Here is a 22,022-nt window from a genome sequence, read left to right as displayed (position 1 = left end):
GCGGCTGACCAGTGTGGGAGCACAGGTGAGGCCAAGATGCCACCTCAGGGACTGCTAAGGTCCGCCTCTTAGGCCCGGCTGTCAAGGTGAGTGGAAGGGAGCGGAGGGAGGTCTACCCTGGAGCCTCTGTGAAGAAAGCAGGGAGAGCAGGAAGTGGAATCCCTCTAGTGTAACCAGGAGGGATTTTGTTTGTTTGTTTTTGAAACAGGGTCTCTATATTGCCTTAGCTGGTCTGAAACTCATAGACCAGGCTGACCTGGAACTCACAGAGACGAGCCTGCCTCAGCTTCCTGAGTGATGGGATTAAAGGCTGCACTACCACTGTTACCAGCTCTTTATTTCAGTCCTTTCTCCTCTGGAAGCAAGAGTTCCATCCCCATGGTTCCTCTGTCACGTGGGCTTGTGTTTGCTCACACGTTCGGTGCCCTCCACGGACCCACAGACCAGAATGGGAGGAAGAGGTCTAAAGTGATTAACCAGGCAGGATTAAGACAGGGTTAGGTGGCTCTGCCTGTAAATTCCCTCGGGAGGCTGAGGCAACAGACCTATTACAACTTTGAGGCCAATCTAGGCAACACAGTATGTTCCAGAATAGCTTGTGCTATAAAAGGGCACCCTATTTCATACAAACAAGCAAATAAAAACAAAAGGAGGAAAGGAAGGAAGGAATGGGGACGGGAAGAAGGCAGAAGTGAGCCCAGCAGTGGTGGCGCACGCCCTGATCTCAGCTCAGGAGGCAGAGGCAGGCGGATCTCCTGAGTTTGAGACCAGCCTGGTCTATAGAGCGAGTTCCAGGACAGCCAGAGCTAAATAAAGAAACGTTCACTCAAAAAGAAAAAGGGGGTAGGTAGGTGGAAGAGGAGGGGAGAGGAGAGAAAAACAGAAAGAATACTAGAGGAAGTGGCACATGCTTTAATCCCACACTTGGGGATGGGGCGGCAGAGGCAGGTGGATCTCTGTGAGTTCAAGGCCAGTGTAGGCTACAGAGTGAGTTTCAGGGCTACACAGTGAAGAAAGAAAAGCAAGGAGTGAAGCAGGGAGGGAGGGAGGGAGGGAGGAGAGGAGGGAGGAAAAGAAAGAGAGAATATGAGAAATACAGAGGAAAACATAGAGGCCAAGTCAAAGTTCAGAAGCAGAGTGATTCTTTCTGGAAGTCAATAGGGTTGAAGGAGAGGCAGCTGAAGAAGACTAGGAGCCTAGTTCCTGCCCACAGAAGAGTCAGTATTGCTCATCTACATTTGTGTGACATTTGTGGTTCTTCAGCAGCTTCTGGAGGCTTGCTGCTGCCGTTTGTACTGTCTCTGAGGTGGGAGCTCCAAACAGTGCCCCCTTCATGAACCCGAGAATAATGGAGGTCAGAGGCCCCTGGTATTCCAGCTACAACTCTGTATCCTCGGTCCTCATACAGATTGAATGGCTGCTTAGGAAAGTTCCAGAGGGTCAATCTTATCAGGAAGTGAATCTGCCACTCAGAAATCTCTGTCTTTTCCTACCCACAGCTTGAGTTTGGGCTTCCCCACTCTGTGATGACAGAATCACCTATGCCAGTGTCTGGAACTGGGTAGTTCAGGTCCCTGAGAGCCAGGCAAAGACGATCCCACTTGACACAATCACTGGCAAGCAAGTTTTGGGGAGGAACAGCCTCTTTGTGAGAAACACAGGAAGCAAAGTGGTCATTACAATCCCTCCGTGCCTGAGACCGGTGGCAGTCATAAATCTGGTTGGACTTCAGGAAAGCGCAAGGAATTCTCTAATTCCCAGCCATCTACCCCCCTCTGCTGGCCACTTCTCAAGCTAAGCCTCACGCCCCAGGAACAGCAAGCACCATGGAAAGGAGTGGCAGGGGAAGTTGATCAAAGCAACCCAGGAAGGCCAAGTGCCCAAGGCTGAGGTACCCCAGTAACAGGGACAGCTTACACCCCTAACTTCCTTACCTCCAGCAGCCAGGGTTTGAGTTTGTGGTCCAACAAGATGTCAAAACCCAGAATCTCAAAGCAGGCACTGTTGAGCGTGTGGCTGGGGAAGCAGGTGTGGTAGTTGTGCTTGATGACCGGGTAAGCAGAGATGAGCGTCTTGATGATGACATCCTCAATGGCCCTCCATATCTGCTCCACATCATAACCATGAGTCCTCATGTACGAGTTGAAGGTGGAGAGTTTCCTGAAAAAGGAAACATGGGGCAAGAGTTATTCCTGGCCAATCAACACCGTGGCATGGTGAAAAGCAGAAACTTCTGGAGATGAGTGGCAAAGAACACCCCAAAGCCAGAGTGATGCTGAGGCCAGATCAAACTGGGCTGGGGTCCAAACCAGACTCCTCAGACCACCAGAACCTCGGGGTAGGCACAGCCAGGGAATGTTCTAAAAAAAAAATCTGTGGGCACAAAAAAAGGGCTGGGTATTGGATGAAGATCTCCAAGAATGAACATGCACACACACACTCACATTCACACTCACACACACTCATACATACACGCACACATACACACACTCACACATACTCAACATACATACACACTCACACACATACATACCCATACCATTCACACACATACTCACACACACACTCACACACACATACTCTCTCACACACACACTCACACACACACACACTCCTCACATTACTGTTTTGCTTCAGTGGCAGTGGTTTCTCAGCCTTTGGTGACCTTTAGAAATATGTGGGAAGGCTTTGGAGGACACTTATACCTTGATCACACTTCAGTCATCTGAGGAGATTCTGGGTCACTGAAAACAAAATCCTGTTTTAGGGCTGCCTACAAAGAACAGCAGCCCCAAAGCATTTCTGTACCCAGAGTTACCAGCTGTCCCAGGCAAACTATACTGTCCCCAGTGTAAACACAAAACCACTGCACTCCAGGAAACCTCTCAGTCTCTGGCACCCTGTTGTGCCTGGCCGCCCAGTCATAGACAGAGGCAGCTGCTGGCCAGCACTTGTTCTCAGCATCTACGTGGTGGATGGGGTGTGGGCTATCCTCTGACCTCATATGGGCACCGCAGCACCACGGCATCCCCCCCACCATGCTATTTCCCCCCCCCAAATAAATAAATGTAATCAAAATTGTGTTTCTTTGTCTTTTGAGACAGGGTTTCTCTGTGTAGTGCTGGCTGTCCTGGAACTTATTCTGTAGACCAGGCTGGCCTCCAATCCAGAGATTCCCCTGCCTCTACACCTCAAGGACTGAGATTAAATTGTTTGCCTGGCAAAAAATTGTTTTAAAAAAATAATTTCACTAGAATCCAGGGAAGGGTCAGAAAGAGAGGAGCCGGCCTGCCGGGGTCAAGGAACTTATGCTAAGGGACTGCCATGTAAGTGACGGTCTGTGCAACTGCCTCTTCTGTCACAGGAAGCCTGAGGACTACATATGGACTCAACTTGTGTGAAATACCCAGGACTGATAAACAAAGACTCTCAACACAAAGGCCATTTCTCTGCCCGACTTTGTCAGATAGAAACATTGCGCATAAATGGGATTTCCATACTGTTGGAAAAGCCAAGCCTTTCTAGTGGGAAAAAAAACATTTAATTTGCCTAATTGGCAAATAAAATTTCCTGGAATGGACTACAGTTCCCTGACTTCTTATAACACAACATCCTAACCTTTTCTTGATGACTCAGGGCCCATCACCATGAATATAATACTCTTTCTGGCAATTTCCTAATGCCTAGTGGTGACTCAATTCAATTTAACATCAGGTGTGTGCCAGGCACGGTGAAGGATGAAGGTATCTGGTGTCTGTCCAGAGTCCCTCCGTGATGACAATGTTTCTGTCTTTCTCAGGGACTGACTGGATTCCTGCTCCTACTGAAGGGAAGGTGGAGGCAGGACTGGGGGTGCACTTTGTATCAGTTGCCAACTCTGAGAGGCAAGATAGTTTGCATGAGAAAATTGTCTCAGCAGATGGGAGGGAGGGCTCTCAGAGACAGAGAGAGAGAGAGAGAGAGAGAGAGAGAGAGAGAGAGAGAGAGAGAGAGAGAGAGAGAGAAAGGGAGGGAGAGAGAGGGAAGGAGGGAGGGAGAGAGAGGGAAGGAGGGAGGGAGGGAGGAAGAGGAGGAAGAGGAAAGAGGGATAGATAAAAAAGAAAGGAAGAGAGAGGGGTAAGAGTAAGAGAAGCACACTATAGGCCAGGACACTACGTACTGAGTATTTCTCTCCAAGGTCAAGTGTTAGATTCTTGGCCCCAGTGCTGTAGTATTGGGAGACCTGACCCTTGGGAGGCCTCTGCCCTCTTAAGTGGATTAATCTGTGCATGGCTGAAAGGCTTGTGGGTGTGGCTCTTCTATAAAATCAGGCTCACTCTGGCACACTTGCTGACCTGGGGAGAGATGGGCCTCTAGGGGAGAGAGATCGAGCCAGGAAAGGCCAGGGTGGAGGCCCTGGGGGCAGATGACTGCTCCAATGGAGAAGAGTAGAGAGGTAAGAGGGGCGAAGAGAAGCTGGGTGTTATTTGAGGCTTCATGCTAGAACGCTGTTTAGCATATCGAGGCCCTGGGTTGACTTCAGTACTGCCAGAGGGGATTAAAAAATATTACCACATGTGCCCACATTTTATTTTGGTCTGGCTGCTCCTATAACACCGTGTCCATCAAAGCCTGAGGTGCATTCTCTCTCTCTCTCTCTCTCTCTCTCTCTCTCTCTCTCTCTCTCTCTCTCTCCATCTATCTATCTTGGCTCTAGGGTCTCTCTATATAGCCCATATAAACCAGCCTGAAATGTATAATCCTTCTGCCTCAGTCTAAAGAGCCCGAGTGCTAGAACCCAGCACCGCTGTATGTCAGCCACACCACAATGCCCAGAGATGACATCACTTCTCATAAAAGAAGGCAAATAAAGTCCCTTAAACCAAGGAGAACTAACACTACTAGAATAGTGGGCTGCAACATGGGTCATTTGAGTCTCACGGGGACCCCATAAAGAGTCCAGGACGGGGCACGTTATCTCATTGGCTGTATCTTAAAACCCAGGGATGGAGGCTCAGAGCCAAAGCAACTTGTCTAGGCTAACTCAGCAGATAGCTGTCAAAGTGGGGTGATGTGCTAGGCCTCCCAACCAGGGATGCTGAACACACACCAGTGCAGGAGGCTCCAGGGCATCCACAGTCTGGACAGGAAGAAGCAGTGACAAGGGTTTCAGACAACACGGGACTGGCATCCTCTAAAAAGGAGGGAGGTGTAGGTGTGCATGGTTATGCACGCCTGTAATCTCAGCCCTTGAGGCAGGAGGATTAGGAATTCGAGGCTAAAGTGAATTCTAACCAGCCTTACCTCCATTTCAAGACTTGTCTCAAAAACACTTGGGGAAGTGAAGGCAAGAAGATCAGGAGGTAAAGGTCATCTTCAACTACAAGTGAATTTGAGGCCAGCGCTCTGGTACAACACACACACACACACACACACACACACACACACACACAGAACATCACAGAACATCTTCTCAACCGTGTATACATCCTCTTCCCATAAAGGCTCTACTAGTAACAGTCCATGTACTAAGATGCCCCATCCCTCCCTGACCCATGAGTCCCTGAGACTGGCAGTGAACAGAGCTGCTCAACCCAACTGTAGCATCAGAACTGTGTGGTGTGACCTCGGGCCATTTAACCTCTCTGAGACTCAGTCTCCTCATCTGTGAAATGGAGATAGGACCTAACACCCCTCTCTTCCCAACTTCCTGAGTGCTCTTCCAATGTCTTGGCCAGTGTGGTGCTGAAAACTTAACAAATATATAGGCACCTACTAGCTTCCCTGGCACCCAAAGGCTCCCTTTGGCCTCCCCGTCTCTGCCTGGACACGCTCATGCCGCTTGGTCTACCTTTCTCTCAAATGCAAGCTGATGAGGCAATAACGTGAGTAGGAAAGCTGCTTGTGTGTGACGGTGGCAGGGGACCCCAAACCCTCAGGAAGCCCTTCTTTTTCCCCAATCTGAAGGCTGGCTAGCCACAGGCCAGTTGACTCCAGGACATCATGACACACCAGTTGAGAAGCTGTAATGGAACCAACGCCCCAGGGAACTACAGCCTGAGGAATCACAGCGGGCAAGGCCTTCTCACTTGGCAGCCTAGCAATCAATCAAGGCTGTTGATCTGGGAACGTCAGGAGGGCAATGGTAACGAGGTGTTTTGGTGTGTGCATGTGCTCTGCTGGGGAAACGTTCATGTTTATCTCTCTCCTCCCAGCCTCCCAGGGTTTACAGCATGGCCTCCCTTTAATGATTAACAGTCCAGAGCACTGACATGTAGTGTCTGTTCTGGGCTGGGAGGCAAAGCAGCCTTTGTGGAGATCATGTGACCCAAGGCGGAAGTCCTGGCAGGGACTGAGTGGGTTTGGGAAGGATCCTGGAAAGATGAGGGAAGCGTCTATCCCTCTTACCTCTTGCTGCCAGAATGAGCATCTTGGATGAAGTTGGAACTGTGTTTATTGATGGAATAGTTGGTCAGGTGCATGCAGATCTCATCCTGGGGAAAGAGACACAAGACTGTGGGTCAGGCTGAAGCCCAGGCCACCTGTATCCTCTCCAGGCACTGCATACCCCCATCCCCCACACAACTCCCTGGATCTTAAAGGGATGGGGAAAGGGGGGGGGATTTATAGGCATATGTAAAGGGGCAAACAGGAGGTAAAAAGGGATAGCCCATAGCCTGGGGTGTAAGACTCCAACTCTTTCTGAGACACGGATAGGAAGATTGGAAGGCTACCCATGGCCCTCTCTCTGTGAGCACCTCTGCACTGTAGTTCTGGTGTTGGTGTCTGCAAGGCCTGGCCATAAGTCCAAGATGCACCACTTCCTAGCTGAGTGACACTAGACAAGTCCCCTATACGCTATAGGGTTTTTAAAAAATAATTTATTTATTTTTATTTTATGTGCATTGGTGTTTTTCCTGCATGTATGTCAGTGTGAGGATGCTGGACCCTCTGGAATTGGAGTTACAGACAGTTGTGAGCTGCCATGTGGGTGCTGGGAATTGAACCAGGGTCCTCTAGAAGAGCAGCCAGTGCTTTTAACTACTGAGCCATCTCTCCACCCCCTTGTTCGTTTTATTTTTTTGAGACAGGGTTTCTCTGTATAACAGCCCTGGCTATCCTGGAACTGGCTCTGTAGACCAGGCAGGCCTCAACCTCACAGAGATCCTTCTGTGTCTACCTCCCAAATGCTGGGATTAAAGGTGTGCACCAACACTGCCCAGCTGCTCTGCAGGTTTTAATCTCTTCTGTAAAATCGGGATAGTAAGCCCTGTCTTGAAGGCTCCTGGGAGGACCACATGAGAAGCCCGTGGAACTAGGCGCACAGTAAGTACTCCTCTGATGTCTGCCAGCTCCAGTGTCATGCTAAGGGGGAGGGAAGGCAGCATGTCGCCTCAGCTCGCTCACCAGGTTGTCTGTGCAGGGGTGGGAGTACGAGGTGGTGGCAAAGCGAGCCAGTCCTTCGTTGTACACAAAAACCCTGAGAGGGTCACAGGAGGTCACCAGCACATAAACCCGCAGGTCAAACTTGAAGCCATCGATGATGAAGGGCTGGGCGGAAAGGACAGAAGTCATGTAAGCGGCTGGAGGTGACAGTCACGGGTGGAGAGAGCTCCCACTTCATTCTTGGGGGAGCCAGCTCCAGCATTGCCTAGCGGTGTAAAGTGTAAGCTTGCCCAGGGTGGGGAACAGGATAAAGAGATTTGGGCTTGAGACCTGACAGGCGACCTTGGGGAGGTCACCAAACCACAGTGTGCCTTGAGTTCCTGAGCAGTCCTGTCTAAGAGGTGTGTTAGCAACTGAACCAAGTGACTGGGAAGTCCTTCCGGGACAGGACACGAGTTTCCAGGGCAACATTACAGGTGCCTTTTCCAAGCACTCCCCCGCTGCCCCTGTAACCTACACTTCCAGAAGGACCCCTCTCTGCAGTGGGCTATATCACTGTGACCTGTGACTCCCCCTGCCCTCAGTCAGAGAAAAGCTAGTGACTATGAACTCTCTTAGATGACTCCCCTCTCTCAAATGAGGTGGGGGTCTCCACAAACCAAGCTTTCATCCTCTTGCGGGGGAGGTCATCCTGGTGAAGCCACATCATTGGTGGGGACTGCAAGGACGATCGAGGCCCATCGTGACTTAGAAGGCCTGGGTCTGATCAAATCCAAGGCACAAGACAGGCTCAGTCGCATCCCCACCTCTGTCTTCCACTGACTTCATTTCACATTCTGTCCCACAGAGCCTGAGGCTGCTGTGGGCAATAAATATATAATCATGGCAAGGAAGTACCTTTGAAATATAAAGCTGACAGATCATATCCTCCCCCGGCTTGATTTCTTTCACCGTCCGGGTGATAAATATGCCTCTCCCTTGGCAGCCCGAGTCCGGCTTACAAATGTACGTCTTATTTTTTCTTGACCTGCTGTAAGTCTGCAAATCTCCCCAGCTGTCACAGCAGGGAGGGGACAAGACACACCTTTAGCTTGGGAGCAATGAGAAGGAAAACTATGCATTATTTTAATTTATCTTATGTGTATGGATGTTTTGTCTGCATGTACGTCCGGGCACCATGTCTGTGCCCAGTGCCTGAGAAGGACAGAAGAGTGTGTTAGACCCCCTGGGACTGGAGTTACAGGGATCTGGGAGGCACCTCATATGTGGGTTTTGGGATTTGAAGCAGGGTCCAGCAAGTGATCTTCACCACTGAGCCACCTCTCCAGCCCCGGGAGGCTCTTTATGAAAACAGGAGAGAGAAGCTATGGATGGGACAAAGCCCTGGTGTCGACAGACAGACACTCAGTGGTCCAGCCAGCAGTAGACAGATACCAAACTTTAAAGGAAATTTACACTGGATTCAAACCCAGCCCACACCACTTCCCAGCTGTGTAACATTTTATTGGCTTCGCTTCCTCATCTCCATCTTCCACACCATGTGAATAATGAGACCTGCCTCACGCGTTCCTTAATTACATGACATAAATTGGGCTGAGTGATGTGAGGTGCCCCAGGGAGCTTGACTTGGGCTTACACACAGGAGATTCGAAGTTTTGCTCCTGGCTCAAGCCCTAACAACAGTGTGACCTGGACCATGGTCTCTTACTCATGCCTGGACTTCCATGTCTCACTGTGATGCCTCCGCTTAAGGCAGGAGTATAGGAAGACAAATCACACCCTTGAATGTACTCTGAAAAAAGTGTGCCTAAGGATGGAGATATGAGCCAGGTGTTGGTGGTGCATGCCTTTAATCCCAGCACTTGGGAGGCAGAGGCAGGCGGATCTCTGTGAGTTTGAGGCCAGCCTGGTCTACAGAGTGAGTTCCAGGACAGCCTCCAAATACAGAGAAACCCTGTCTCAGGAAAAAAAAAAAAAGGATGGAGATGTGGGCCAGCTGATGGAGGACCCGCCTAGCATGAATGAAGCTCTGGGTTCAATCTCCACAACCATACAAAATGGGTGTAATAACATACATATGTAATCCCAACACTTAAGAGGCAGAGGCAAAAGATGAACAGCCCAAGAACATTCTTATCTACATAGCGAATTCAAGGCCAGCCTGGGCTACATGATGCTGTGTCTAAAAAAAAAAGTGTACTCAGAAGAAAGAAACTAAATTAAAAGTGGACATGGTGGTATGTACCTGTACTTTCAACATTTAGGAGACTGAAGCAGGCAGACTCTGACTTTGGGCTAGCCTTGGCTGTGTAGTGAGGGCTTTCCTCAAAAAAAAAAATAAAGGTGGATAAAAAGGAGAGAAACCAAATTAACAGATTATATGTGGGTTGTGACCCCTTTAAAGGTCGAATGACAGGGGTCACCCAAGACCATGGGAAAACACAGGTATTTACAATAAGATTTATAACCGTAGCAAAATTACAGTTATGAATTAGCAACAAAAATAAGTTTATGCTTGGGGTCACCACAACCTGAATAACTGCATTAAAGGTTGCAGCGTTAGGAGTGTTGAAAACCACTGATCTAGACAACTGCACATTCTGGGAGTGGATGTCTGCTATTGAAGGGAAGGATTGGTGGCTGTCCATGCCATCAAATGGGACAGGCTAGGCAGCCTTCCTTACTCCTGCTCTAGATGCCAACCACAACCCCACTTTGTCCTTAGAAATTTAGAGACTGCACAGGGAAGTGGTTGGAACAAGTTCAAACCCAACAGCTTCCCATCCTAACTGCAGGTCCAACCTCCAAGGCACTCAGCCCTGATTGTCATTTCATTTTACAGGCAGAGCCTGTGTTTTCTCAACCTTGGACACACCCTTATCCTTTTTCTGGAGAAATATAGAGGGTCACGTGGGAAGGGAGAGTGGCAGCCAGGGAGTCAGGGCCAGAGAGAAAAAGGATGATGGGAAGGGGAGCCGAAGAGATGGGAGGAGTGGGCACTTACTCAGCAGGGAGACACCAGGTCCTAGGGAAAAAATGGAAGTCTTTAGGAAACAGCTTCAGCATCCGGCTCATGTTCCGGGCCAGCAAGTCCTTGCGGCAGATCTCACTCATCCCAGGAAAATGATTGATTTTCTGCAAGGGAAGCCGGAATTCATGAGCAATTCTGGCTGAGTGGAAGCAGGGATGTCGGAGTGCCATGATACAAATGGGGCCAGCCTTGGCTAGATGCCACACCTCCAGGGAAGAACATACCTGGTAACTCTTCATTTCCATCACTCGCTCCAGCGACACCGAGTAATCCGTCCAGTAGAGAGTCCAGTCATCATTGTCACCCGCCTCTCGAAGGCCATACTGCTGGGCTGCCCTGCGCACTGTGAAGGAGTTCAAAAAAGAAAGTTCTGTGGAGTACAAGCAGGAAAGAGCTCCATGTGTCTGTGTGTGTGTGTGCGCCTGTGTGTGTGTGTGTCTGTGTGTGTGTGTGTCTGTGTGTGTGTGTGCGCGCCTGTGTGTGTGTGTCTGTGTGAGTGTGTCTGTGTGTGTGTGTCTGTGTGTGCACCTGTGTGTGTGTCTGTGTGTGAGTGTGTCTGTGTGTGTGTGCGCGCCTGTGTGTGTCTGTGTGTGTGTGCGCGCCTGTGTGTGTGTGTCTGTGTGTGTGTGTGTCTGTGTGTGTGTGCGCGCCTGTGTGTGTGTGTGTCTGTGTGAGTGTGTCTGTGTGTGTGTGCGCGCCTGTGTGTGTGTGTGTGTCTGTGTGAGTGTGTCTGTGTGTGTGTGCGCGCCTGTGTGTGTGTGTGTGTCTGTGTGAGTGTGTCTGTGTGTGTGTGTGTGGTGGGGTGAGGGGGGGTCCCTTCCTATGCACTACTGGACCAAGTATTGCAACAAGAGAGCTGACTCCTTGGGACCGGAAGCCATCTTGCCTTGTGGAAATGTTGTTGAAGGATCCATCCTGGGCTACATGGGGTGAATGTTAGGCCTAACCAGGCTTTCCTTCCCCAGGAAGCAGGCCTCTGGCTTGCCTCCAAACACTAAGCCCTGAATGTAAACCAGAATCTGGAGCCAGGCTTGATCAGTGAGATAAATGGTGAGGAAAAAACATTTGACACTGTGAGTCTCAGGCTAGCCTGAGCTACTTAGTGAAACCTGCCACAAATACACGCATAAATAAGTAAGACTACAGCACACCACTGTGGCCCAAACCTGTGACTCTCAGAATGAGATTCTCAGTTTCCTCTAATAGCCTATGGAGCCGGGAGAACCAAGGATTGGAGACCTGGTTTTTCACCCTCGGGCACACACAGGGCCTCATTACTGACCCCTTGAACACAGATGCTCACCACTCTCATAGCGGCAGTTGGATAGATTGATCACCAATCATCTGGAAAAGAGAAAAAGGCAAACAGCAAGACAGAGACAGATCCCCTGACCAGAACAGAGGCCTGGAACCCCACACACATGACTGCTCTGCCACACTATGCCTGCTGGGCCCGCCCATCCCCATCACTAGGGGGTGCAGAACTATGGCCTTAAAGTTCTGCTATTATTTATATATTAAATTGTTATTTGGATATGTTTATACATTCTGTTATTACCTACATATTACAATTAGGGTTAATTTTGCTTTTGGCTTCATGTTAACATCATTGCCTCCACCCCTTTTTAATTTTATCAGCAATGGGATTTGAACCCAGCGTCTCCTTCCTGAAAGGTAAGCACTCTTAACTCTATGCTGCGTACCCAGCGGCCCCCATGCTTTTACACTATTAGCCCAACAGAGACAGGGATTTTAAAAATCACATATTTTTGGCTAAAATAGTGTCTCCTTCTCTCCCCACTAAAGGAAGCTGTTTAGAAAGTAGATAAACAGCCGAGTATTAACTTAGAACCAGAGTGCACAAGCCACAGTCGGGGCTGGCAAGTCGCCATGGTCCTGTCACACTGCAAGTGTGTGAAATTCCCAGGACTCACACGCGCTGGTGCGCTTACACTTCTGAAGGGAAATTTTTCTTACCCCTCCCCACCCAGTCTTTAAAAAGCATTTAAACACAAGTAGAACAAAAATTAGAACAAGGTGTGACTCCAGGTTATACACACTGTATTATGGGATTCCATAAAACCGAACACCGAGAGTGGCTTCTTTTATGTGAACTGAAGAAAGTAGTGTGATCTTGACGAGCCAAGCCCACGGTGTCCCCTTTTTCTCTCACCAGCCAAGGCCCTCTTCTCTCCGGTCCCTCCTGTTCTTATCAACACCGATCCCGTCCCCGCCCCGACTCCTCGATTTTCATACTAACCTTTTTCTCTTCCTCCTCTTCTTGCCATGCTGCTGGGCGTTCTGAAGCCTCTTTTGGGTGTTCTCTCTCACAAAAGCCAGGGCGACAACTTTTTTCAGCTCTTCTAGATCTTCTGTAGAACTCTCCTCCCTCTCTTCGCCCCCTTCCTCACTCTCCGAAGTCAGGCACTCTAGCATCTCCCCAACCCTGGAGGAGGCTCTGGGGAAGCAGCAGCCCTCCCTGGAGAGAGCGCAGAGCGAACAGAAGTTGCCTGGTTCCACCTGCAGGGGGCCCTCCTCCCTTGCTCATGTGGGAGTTTATAAAAAACCGCATCTCCCCCCCACCCCTCCAATGGCACTCTTGGTGCACGCTCTGGGGAAGAAATAATTCCACCTTTGTCAAGGACTCTGACCCTGGGGACTCACTTAGCCAACCTGGGCCTTGGTTTTGGCCATCTGGGCTTTTCAGAGAGAGGCTGAGCTGCTCTGCAGGTTCCACCTGGTAAACAATCTTATTATTAGAGTGAGTGAGTGTGTCTGGAGACAGCCTCAGAACTAAGCCTCAAGCCTTCCTAGCTGAGGGTATGAGTCCCCAGGGTGCACTGGAGGCAGGCTGAGGTCTGTTAACCGTTGCAGTGCTACACACAATCTCCCACACAAGATGCAGGCATGAATAAGGTACATAGGTGGTGACAAATCAGTAGATGTGGGTACTGGGAATGGAACTCAGGTCTTCTGGAAAACTAGTGCCCCATCTTAACTGCTGAGACATCTCTCCAGCCCCAAATACCTGAACACACACACACACACACACACACACACACACCTCACAGGCAAGGCTACTATGGCCATAAACCCATTTCACAATGCTGCCACTTCCTCTCTGCCCCTCCACCAACCTCACCACTCCAGTCCCTCTCCTTTGATGACCACAGGCCTTTTGCTACTTACTTACTACCTGTTCTGTCCACACACACCTTTTGGATTAAAAGAAAAAAATATTATCATTCAGATTATTATTGAAATCATGTTGAAGAAGGCCTTAAAAATGAGAGGGTACCCAGGTGATGGTGGTGCGCGCCTTTAACCCCAGCACTAGGGAGGCAGAGGCAGGAAGGTCTCTGTGAGTTCGAGGCCAGCCTGGTCTACAGAGTGAGTTCCAGGTCAGCCAGGATAACACAGAGAAACCCTGTCTCAGAAAACAACCACAACAACAAAACAACCGACAACTACAAAAGAGAGGGTAGATATCACCTGTGACTTGCCTACCCTAACAAACTTTGTCTTGGTTATGAATTCTCCTTAATTCTTGATTTCTAATTGTAATTATTCTGACATCATATTAACCATTTTTGACAGCTCCTTTCTGCCTATTTACTATCATACCATAAAGGCCCATTTATGTTGGCAAAATGTGCATGTCCCTAGATATATTTATTTGGAGGACCATTTGTGGGAGTCAGGTATCTCCTATTATGTGGGTTCTGGAGTCAAAATCAGGTAGGTACTCAGGCTTCTTAGGAAGCGCACTTACCCTGAGCTACCTTCAAGGCCAGCATGTTCCTGGTTTTTAACGGCTAGGAAACATTCCTCAGAAGGAATGTGCCGAAAGTAAACAAACCCTTGCCTTGTAAGTTGCCTTGTAAGTTGCTCCCAATTTTGATATTATCTAAACACCCTAAAACACATTTTCAAGCTGGAGATGGTGGCCAGGGTCTGGCTACTAGGGAGGTTGAGGCAGGAGGATCATTGAGCCTAGTGAGACCCCATCTCCTAAAGAAGAAAAACAAGAAACACATTTCCATGTATAGAGGGTCTTTTACTTCTTTGTCCTGCCTCTTGTTTGTCTGTTTATTTGAGACAGGATCTCACTATGTAACCCAGGCTGCCCTCTGACTCATGGCAATTCATCCCCCCAATACCAGAGGTATGGCTGTGTACCCCCATCCCCAGCTTTTGAGGGCAATTCTTGTTCCTGTGGTTCCCAGCCCTTGAGAGATGGACGCAAGAGGATCAGGAGTTGAATGAATTTAGTTAGAGGCCAGCCCGGACTACATGAGACTCTCTGTGTTCAAAACAAAAGACAATATTCAGGGATTAAAAGACTCAAAAGATTATGTAGCTTCAGGTGTGTGTGTGTGTGTGTGTGTGTGTGTGTGTTTGTGTGTGTGTGTGTGTTTTGTGTGTGTGTGTGTGTGTGTGTTCACCATGTTACATCCCAAGGATTTTTTTGGTAACAATTTCAGCTAACGACCTCCAGCAATTGGCAATTACAGCAGTCTCACCAGAGTCCCTGGATCTCTTAGGAATCGTCTCCCTTTTCCATCCAAACTTGCTAATTCTAGACAATACCTACACCCCACAGCCGAGTCTTTTGATGTCACAGTACCCTTGCGCTCCTCCATGGCGCTTGCCTGAACCTAACCCGATGCTAACAGGTAGAGCTCTAACTATGAAGGCTCCCTCGGAATAATTTAACAGTAACCCTCCATGTGACATTTTGTTGTGGCTTTGCCAAGGATTTTCAAATACGTGCTCTGAGTAAATGCTCACCACCACCCCTGGGAAGGAGCCAGAAATGCTGCTCTGGCCACAGGTTGTGCTTATTTCTCCACTCGTGGAAAACATGGTTGCCCTCAGGACAAAGGACAGAGAAAACCTGGGCAGCCATATGAGTCAGTGTCCCCAGTGAACTTGGCAGCATTCGAGAGGACTGAGGAACATCAAGTCTTGGCCTTGGGCTGCTCCCTTCCTCACAGGCAAACGACCAGTTCCACTCCCCAGACCTTCAACAATGCTCCTCTTTACCAAGCCCTTGTGCAGGAGTGGCTCGTTTACCTAAAGGTTAATGTTAACTTGGGGAGAAACTGACCCCGAATTTGAACTCTGGAACTGTGGGTTGTTGTTGCCTTTTTTTAGGGCCTTGCCCAAGTGGCAAGAGTAAATCATGTCTGCTTCAAAGAGAAGAACATGATGGCATTAGAAAAAAAATAGCAGTTGTGGGGCTGAAAATCATGAATTCTAGACCAGTGTGCCCTAAATGATGAGACTAAGACCCTGTTGCAAAGACACACAGAGGCCAATTCTGTTTGATCTTGTGTGACAGGGCCTCAGCACAGAGACCAAGAGACCAAACCATGCTCTGTTAGAGCAGTGGTCATCACGGCCTTCTTGCCTCCATCCTGCCTGTCCTGTACTCCAGGCTACATACGGCACAAGAGCCACCAAGATGGAACCCGAAACAGGTGAAGGATGGCAAACAACAGTCCTTGCTACATGTGATAGTTTGGCTTTGGCCTTGGTTCCTTTCTTTCTTCAGATTTATTTATTTTCATTTTATGTGTATGAGTGTTGTGTGGCACATCTGTGCAGTGCCTAGGAAGACCACAGGAGGGCAGCAGATCCTCTGGAACTGAAGTTACAGATGGATGTTAAGCTGCCACGCTGATGCTGGGACCCAAACCCGGATCCTGTACACCCAGCCCATGGTTGTTGTTGCTGTTTCCTGTCTCCTATTCCCAAGAGTTAGGATTACAGGTGTGAGCCACCATGCCTCCTTCCCTTGCTTTCTCTCCCGTCATGCTCTGGAACCTGTCTCATGTCCAAGGCTGAATCCAATCCGTCTGCCTTCTCTCCAAATACTCCTGAAAGAACATCTCCTTAAAGCATCACCTGTTGCACCCCAAATCTCGCCTGCAGAAACATCCCCCTGGCCCACAGGAGAGTGTGGCTATTGCTACATTTGCTCAGTAAGAGTACTTGCCAAGTAGAAAATGCACATTATTGTTTTGTTGTTGCTTTTCAAGACTGGGTTTCTCTGTGGCTTTGGAGGCTGTCCTGGAACTAGCTCTTGTAGACCAGACTGGTCTCAAACTCACAGAAATCTGCCTGCCTCTGCCTCCCGAGTGCTGGGAATAAAGGTGTGTGCCACCAACGCCCCGCGTATTTTTCGTGGTTTTTTTTTTTTATGGCAGAAGCAGGCGTATCTCTGTGTGTTTGAGGCTAGCCTGGTCTACAGAGTGAGTTTCAAGACAGGGTCCAAAGCTACACAGAGAAACCTCATCTCAAACAATGACAACAACGAAAAACAAAAAAGAAAGTCTAATTCAACCATCCACTTACTTAGGAAAGTACTCGCACATACTAACACTCCTCTGGATTAGGGGGAAGGGAACTGACCATAGGGGGAGACCAAGTCATGGAAGCCAGGAGCAAAATTCCAGCCCCACCCCCAGATTATCCTTCTTTTAGCAAGGACAGCAGGCAGACAAAACAGACCAAGATCCTTGGAGAGCACAAGAGAGAAGGTTAAAGTCAGGCACAGTGGTGTGTGCCTACAGTCTGTGCATGTGGGAGGCTGATAAAGGAAGCTCACCAAGAATTCCAGGCCAGCCTGGGTTACAAGGGAGACACTGTCCCAGTGTTTGTATTTCAAGCAAGATGATGCACACTTTAAATCACATAAATTGGGAAGCAGAGACAGTCAGATTTCTGTGAGTTCAAGGCCAGCCTTGTCTACATTGTAAGTTGTAGGCCAGTCAGAGATACATAGTGAGACCCTGTCTGTCTCAAAAACAAAAGCAAAGGATCCCCCTCAAACATAAGACCAGAAGTTGTTATTACTGTATTAACATGCGATAGCATCTTCAGTGCCTCCTAATGACATAAAAGATGTCCACTTCACCTTTCCAAACAGGATACTTAAGACACTGAAGATTCCTCCCGTGTTAGCACCCATTTGATTTGATCTTCCAGATCAAGAATAATCCTGGTTAGACAGCCCTATGCTATCCTGGCCACCAGGGGGAGACAATGAGTACTGCCATGACCCTGGCAAAGGCTCTGCAGGTTGTTGGGGAGAACAGTTGGTAACCAGGTTCTTTTTCTTTTCTTTATTTTTTGAGGGAAAGCTTGTGTTTGTTATGTTTTGCTTTTTGCTTTGTGACCGAGGGTCTCCTGTAACCCAGGATGACTAGCCTTGACCTTCTACCTCCTAAGTGAAGGGTTCTCAAACATTTCCCACCACACAGGGTTTGTGTCTACTTCTGAAGGATTATACGTGTTTTCTACTCTTCGTCCCCTGGCACTGTTCCAAAGGGAAGAAAAGATTTTAGTGCTTTCTTTTGCAAGACCGAACAAATGCCTGATTCCTATAAAGAGCAGGGCTGGAGGGTTGATTAACAAGAAGGATGGGGGAGCTCTTCTATCCCTGTGTTTCAGGGCCCACTTTTTCCAGTCTGTAGGAACATACAGAGAGCCAAGGGCTTTCCCGCATTGTCTGTCCATGACTCCCTTCTCCTATCTCAACACGAGGTTTCCCTTCATCACCCCCCTTTTCATCTTTTTGCCATTTCCCTACTAGACGCGTCCTAACGAGGGTCTCCAGTAGACTGCTGCTGGGAAAATAGTCAATAAACAATAGAAGAAAAACGTGGCAGTGAGCACTCCGGATCCAGCTTTGGTTTAGCCTTCTGATTTGACAGGGCACAAACAGCGAGTAATCACTTCCTTATTTATTCTGTCTTCCCTGTGAGCACAAGAGCACCAGGAGGGTAAAAACTTCACACCTAGAGGCACAGTGGAGTGTGTGTGTGTGTGTGTGTGTGTGTGTGTGTGTGTGTGTGCACGCGCACTTGCCCAGGACTCAGGAGGCTGAGGCAGCAGGAGGATCTGAGGAGAGCCGGGGCTACATGACACACTCCAGGTTAGGTTGAGACACATAGCAGGACTCTCAGAAAGAGAACCCAGAGGAGGCCCTAGAAATTAATCGGATCTGCCCCAGCAATCCAGCGAGTGCTGAGAACAACAGGCCAGACCAGACTTATTGGAAACAATAAGATTCTTGCCCACTCAGATGTTGTCTTTTATTCTGCTAGACACTAGGGGATTTTATGATGTTACAAGATGCAATATTCTCCATTTCTTTCATTCCTGTGTTTGTTTGTTTGTTTGTTTGTTTTTTAAAAAGCAGTTTTCAGGCCAGGGTCATGACCACCCAGTTCCTCCATGACACTCAGGAAAATATTAGCCAACATAACCCTGGATCCACATACCATCCTCTTTCCTGTTTTGCTTTCCCTTTTCACAGGGTCTCACTGTGCAGCCGAGGCTGACCCCAAGTTTGAAATTCTCTTGTCTCAGCATCACAGGAGGCTGGGATGGCAGGTGAGTGACGACCAGGCCTTGTACTCCCTTGCTTTCTACAGTGGTGACCCTGGGCAATAGCCTCTTTATACCTCACTTCCCTCCTAAATAAAGGATAGTATTCATCTCCTTCTAAAGACCTAGCTAGTATTTCTACTGCTCTTCAAGCAGTGCTTGGTTCAAAATAAATACCATATTGTCAAGTAAGGATATGGGGGAGGGGTTCCATGTTGAAGCACTTGCCCAAGTCCCTGGGTTCAATCCCCAGCACCCCAAAATGATGATGGCCATGATAATGATGATGAAATACTGGTAGAAATACTAAATAAAAATTTTAGAGCCCTTGGCACATAAGAATTATTAATGAACATTTAGTTCCCTTTCTATTTTGTTCCCAAATGTAAAGGATATATTTATTTACCTTTCAAATTCTAGACAACTTTCTCAAGACTAGAAGAGTATTCAGAATAGGCCAAAAAAGAAGAAAAAGTGAAAGGCAAAATTAAGAATTGGAAAGGGGCCGGGCGGTGGTGGTGCACGCCTTTAATCCCAGCACTCGGGAGGCAGAGGCAGGCGGATCTCTGTGAGTTCGAGGCCGGGCTGGACCAACAACCTCCAAAACAATACAGAGAAACCCTGTCTCGTAAAACCAAAAAAAAAAAAAAAAAAAAAAAAAAAAAAGAATTGGAAAGGGGATGAAGGGAATGGAGGCATAGGGCTATTCCAGGCATGAAAAATAAACAAAACTTTCTGGAAGGATTCTTCGGGCAATGGAAAAAAAATGATGACGGACCCGGGGGGGCGGGGGGGGGGTGAGGAGTTCAAGTGTCCCTGAGATGGTTGGTATCTAAGGGACTGCCCCCAGGTGGAAAACCGGGAAGGGCGGGAAGTGAGTATTAGCACCAGGAACAGAGAAGTGGTGCTTAGGGCTCATGGGGGTGAGAGGCTGGCATCGTGGAACGCCACCGAGGAAGGCAGAGAGGGGTGGCCTCGAGTAGAGCCAGTATTTTAGGGAGACAGTAACACTAAGAGGCGGCGATTTAAGGTCAGCACCCGGTTTCCGAGCTTCCTTACCCGCAATTGCTACTGCCCCGGCTCTCCCCGGCTGGGCGGCTCTGATCTCTCGCAACCACCCTAGCTGGCCCACATCTCGGAGCAAGGAGCCAGGTTCCCATTGGCTGCCACACGCTCGGTACGACGACCCCAACCCGCGCCCCTCCTAACCTCGGGTCCGCCCGGCCCTCATATTTGCATATAGGGCCTCCCAGGTTTTCGATTGGCCCCTGCAGCAGGCGGCCATGCCCCCTCGGTCGGGAATCTGATTAACCGTCGCGGCGCCCGCAGAGGGTTTTGCCTAGGTTGTCCCTGGAGACGCGGCGGACGCTCGGGCGACGCGGCCTAGCGCGAGGAGCGCGGCGACCGCTCGTCTCCGCCTGGCCCCGCCCCGCCCCGCCCCGCCCGCGGCCCCTTCGGGGGTATCCCCCAGACCCCGGGTTCTGGCGTCGGCTGGGGATCCACCTGCTCACGGGCGGGCGGAACACCGCAATTCAGCTGCTGCTCTTCAGGTCAACTGGAAGAAAGGCTTCCCTTAATTTTAGATTCTCTAGAGACCGTATTTATCCCAGGCTAGAAGCTGGATGCTCGACAAGACATCGGTGGGTTGAGGGGATGAGATCAGTGGTTTTATGAGGCATATTTGTAACTGTAGGGGTCTTGGGCTCTAAGAGGGTTAGCTTCTTTCACAGTAAAAGGAGTGTTGCAAACCTATAATGAACCGCTCGGACTTACTGGATCATGATGGCACCTCCAGAATTGGGGGAGGGGTGGTGTCATGGTTTGCACTGTAAAAGAAGGCCGCCTATACCAACTGAAGAGTCGGTGAGATTTAAGGGGACTGGAAGGCAGAGGTCTCATTTGATTGTATTTATGGTGGAGAACTTTTTTTTTTTTGGTTTTTCGAGACAGGGTTTCTCTGTGGCTTTGGAGGCTGTCCTGGAACTAGCTCTTGTAGACCAGGCTGGCCTCGAACTCACAGAGATCCGCCTGCCTCTGCCTCCCAAGTGCTGGGATTAAAGGCGTGCGCCACCAACGCCCGGTTTATGGTGGAGAACTTTAATAGTAACTGGATTCAGTCTTTTCGTTTCCTCCTGTCTTAACCTATACTGTCCACTTCCTAAACTTCCTGCAAAGACAGACAGGCAGGGGGGAAAAAATGCCCTTCCTGCAAGTGTTAATTCAGAGTTTGTTGAAAGACCAAAGGAATTGATTTGAAGCTGTGAATTGTTGGGTTTTTTTGTTTGTTTGTTGTTTGTTTTTGAGGAGGGGGGTCGAGACAGGGTTTCTCTGTGTAACAGCCCTAGCCGTCCTGGAACTCGACCTTGTAGAGTTGGTCTCAAACTCACAGAGATCCACCTGCCTCTGCCTCCCAAGTGCTGGGATTAAAGTTGTGAGCCACCACCGCCAATGTTTTTACTCTGTGGGGTTTTGTTTCAAACAAGACTTTTTGGCCTGGACCTCCTGATCCTTTTGCCTCTGCATCTGGGATCACAGGTGTGTATTACTTCTCCTAGTGTAGCCATGCGTTTGCCATGCTGGGGCTTTGAACATGCTAGGCAAGAACTCTGCTAACTACACCTTCTTCTAAAACTCCACCTTCCTCTTCACTCTTCATTCATTTTTGGAGCTTGACTGGGTGTTACTGAAATGTGGTCATTCCTTTGGTAAAGATTTAGGCTCAAGAAGTGAGGCAGTGAATGGATCCTTACTGCTGAGAACCTTTGCAAGCAGCTTGAGGGGAAGCATAGGCAAGAGAAACACAGGAACCTTTAGCTGCAAGCACTAAGGAGAGAGGCAGGAGCCTCGTGTCTGATGTAGAGCCTGTCCAAGTTAATCCAGGAGACTTTCCCTGAAGTTGGGGTCTTCATTGCAGAATATTCCCTTACACTATGTGAAGATGTGTCATTGTGATTGGTTTAATAAAGAGCCCAATGCCCAATAGCTAGGAAGAAGAAATTAGGCAGGACTTCTGGGTACAGAGAGGCTGGGGAGAAGAAGAGAGGTAGCGTCATTAGCCAATAATAAGTCTCCATGTTGTTATTTGGGAGCTGGTTGTCCAGAGAAAGACTTGTTACAGGTCTTTGCAGGTTTACTGGCAACATCGTGCACATGAGTGTGTCCTGGAGTTATGCAATAATGGGCAAAAGCAGAGGAAAGGGAGAAAGGGAGAGACACCAAGGCAGGAGTG

General features: G+C 48.9%; 1 protein-coding gene across 2 annotated transcripts in view; it reads right to left on the bottom strand.

Annotated features, from left to right (window-relative positions):
* Ttll6 (tubulin tyrosine ligase like 6) overlaps positions 1 to 20,142 on the bottom strand; it is a 36,434-nt gene extending 16,292 nt beyond the window's left edge. Inside the window, exons 1-9 of one of the 2 annotated variants that reach the window (XM_040749567.1) lie at positions 19,853 to 20,142; positions 12,657 to 12,875; positions 11,700 to 11,737; positions 10,621 to 10,739; positions 10,370 to 10,500; positions 8,263 to 8,419; positions 7,387 to 7,530; positions 6,388 to 6,473; positions 1,935 to 2,160 (exon numbers count right to left, since the gene is read on the bottom strand). In XM_040749567.1, coding sequence (XP_040605501.1) covers positions 1,935 to 2,160; positions 6,388 to 6,473; positions 7,387 to 7,530; positions 8,263 to 8,419; positions 10,370 to 10,500; positions 10,621 to 10,739; positions 11,700 to 11,737; positions 12,657 to 12,875; positions 19,853 to 19,953 — 1,221 coding nt within the window. In that variant the 5' untranslated portion in view covers positions 19,954 to 20,142. Of the gene's footprint in view, positions 1 to 1,934; positions 2,161 to 6,387; positions 6,474 to 7,386; positions 7,531 to 8,262; positions 8,420 to 10,369; positions 10,501 to 10,620; positions 10,740 to 11,699; positions 11,741 to 12,656; positions 12,876 to 19,852 lie in introns of those variants that run through there. The other variant, XM_040749568.1, reaches the window with a different exon arrangement.
* Positions 20,143 to 22,022: the final 1,880 nt, after the last annotated feature.

The sequence above is a fragment of the Mesocricetus auratus genome, unplaced genomic scaffold (genome assembly GCF_017639785.1).
Source record: "Mesocricetus auratus isolate SY011 unplaced genomic scaffold, BCM_Maur_2.0 Super-Scaffold_100007, whole genome shotgun sequence".
Lineage (NCBI taxonomy): Eukaryota > Metazoa > Chordata > Mammalia > Rodentia > Cricetidae > Mesocricetus > Mesocricetus auratus.
This window is presented reverse-complemented; position numbering and strand designations above follow the sequence as displayed.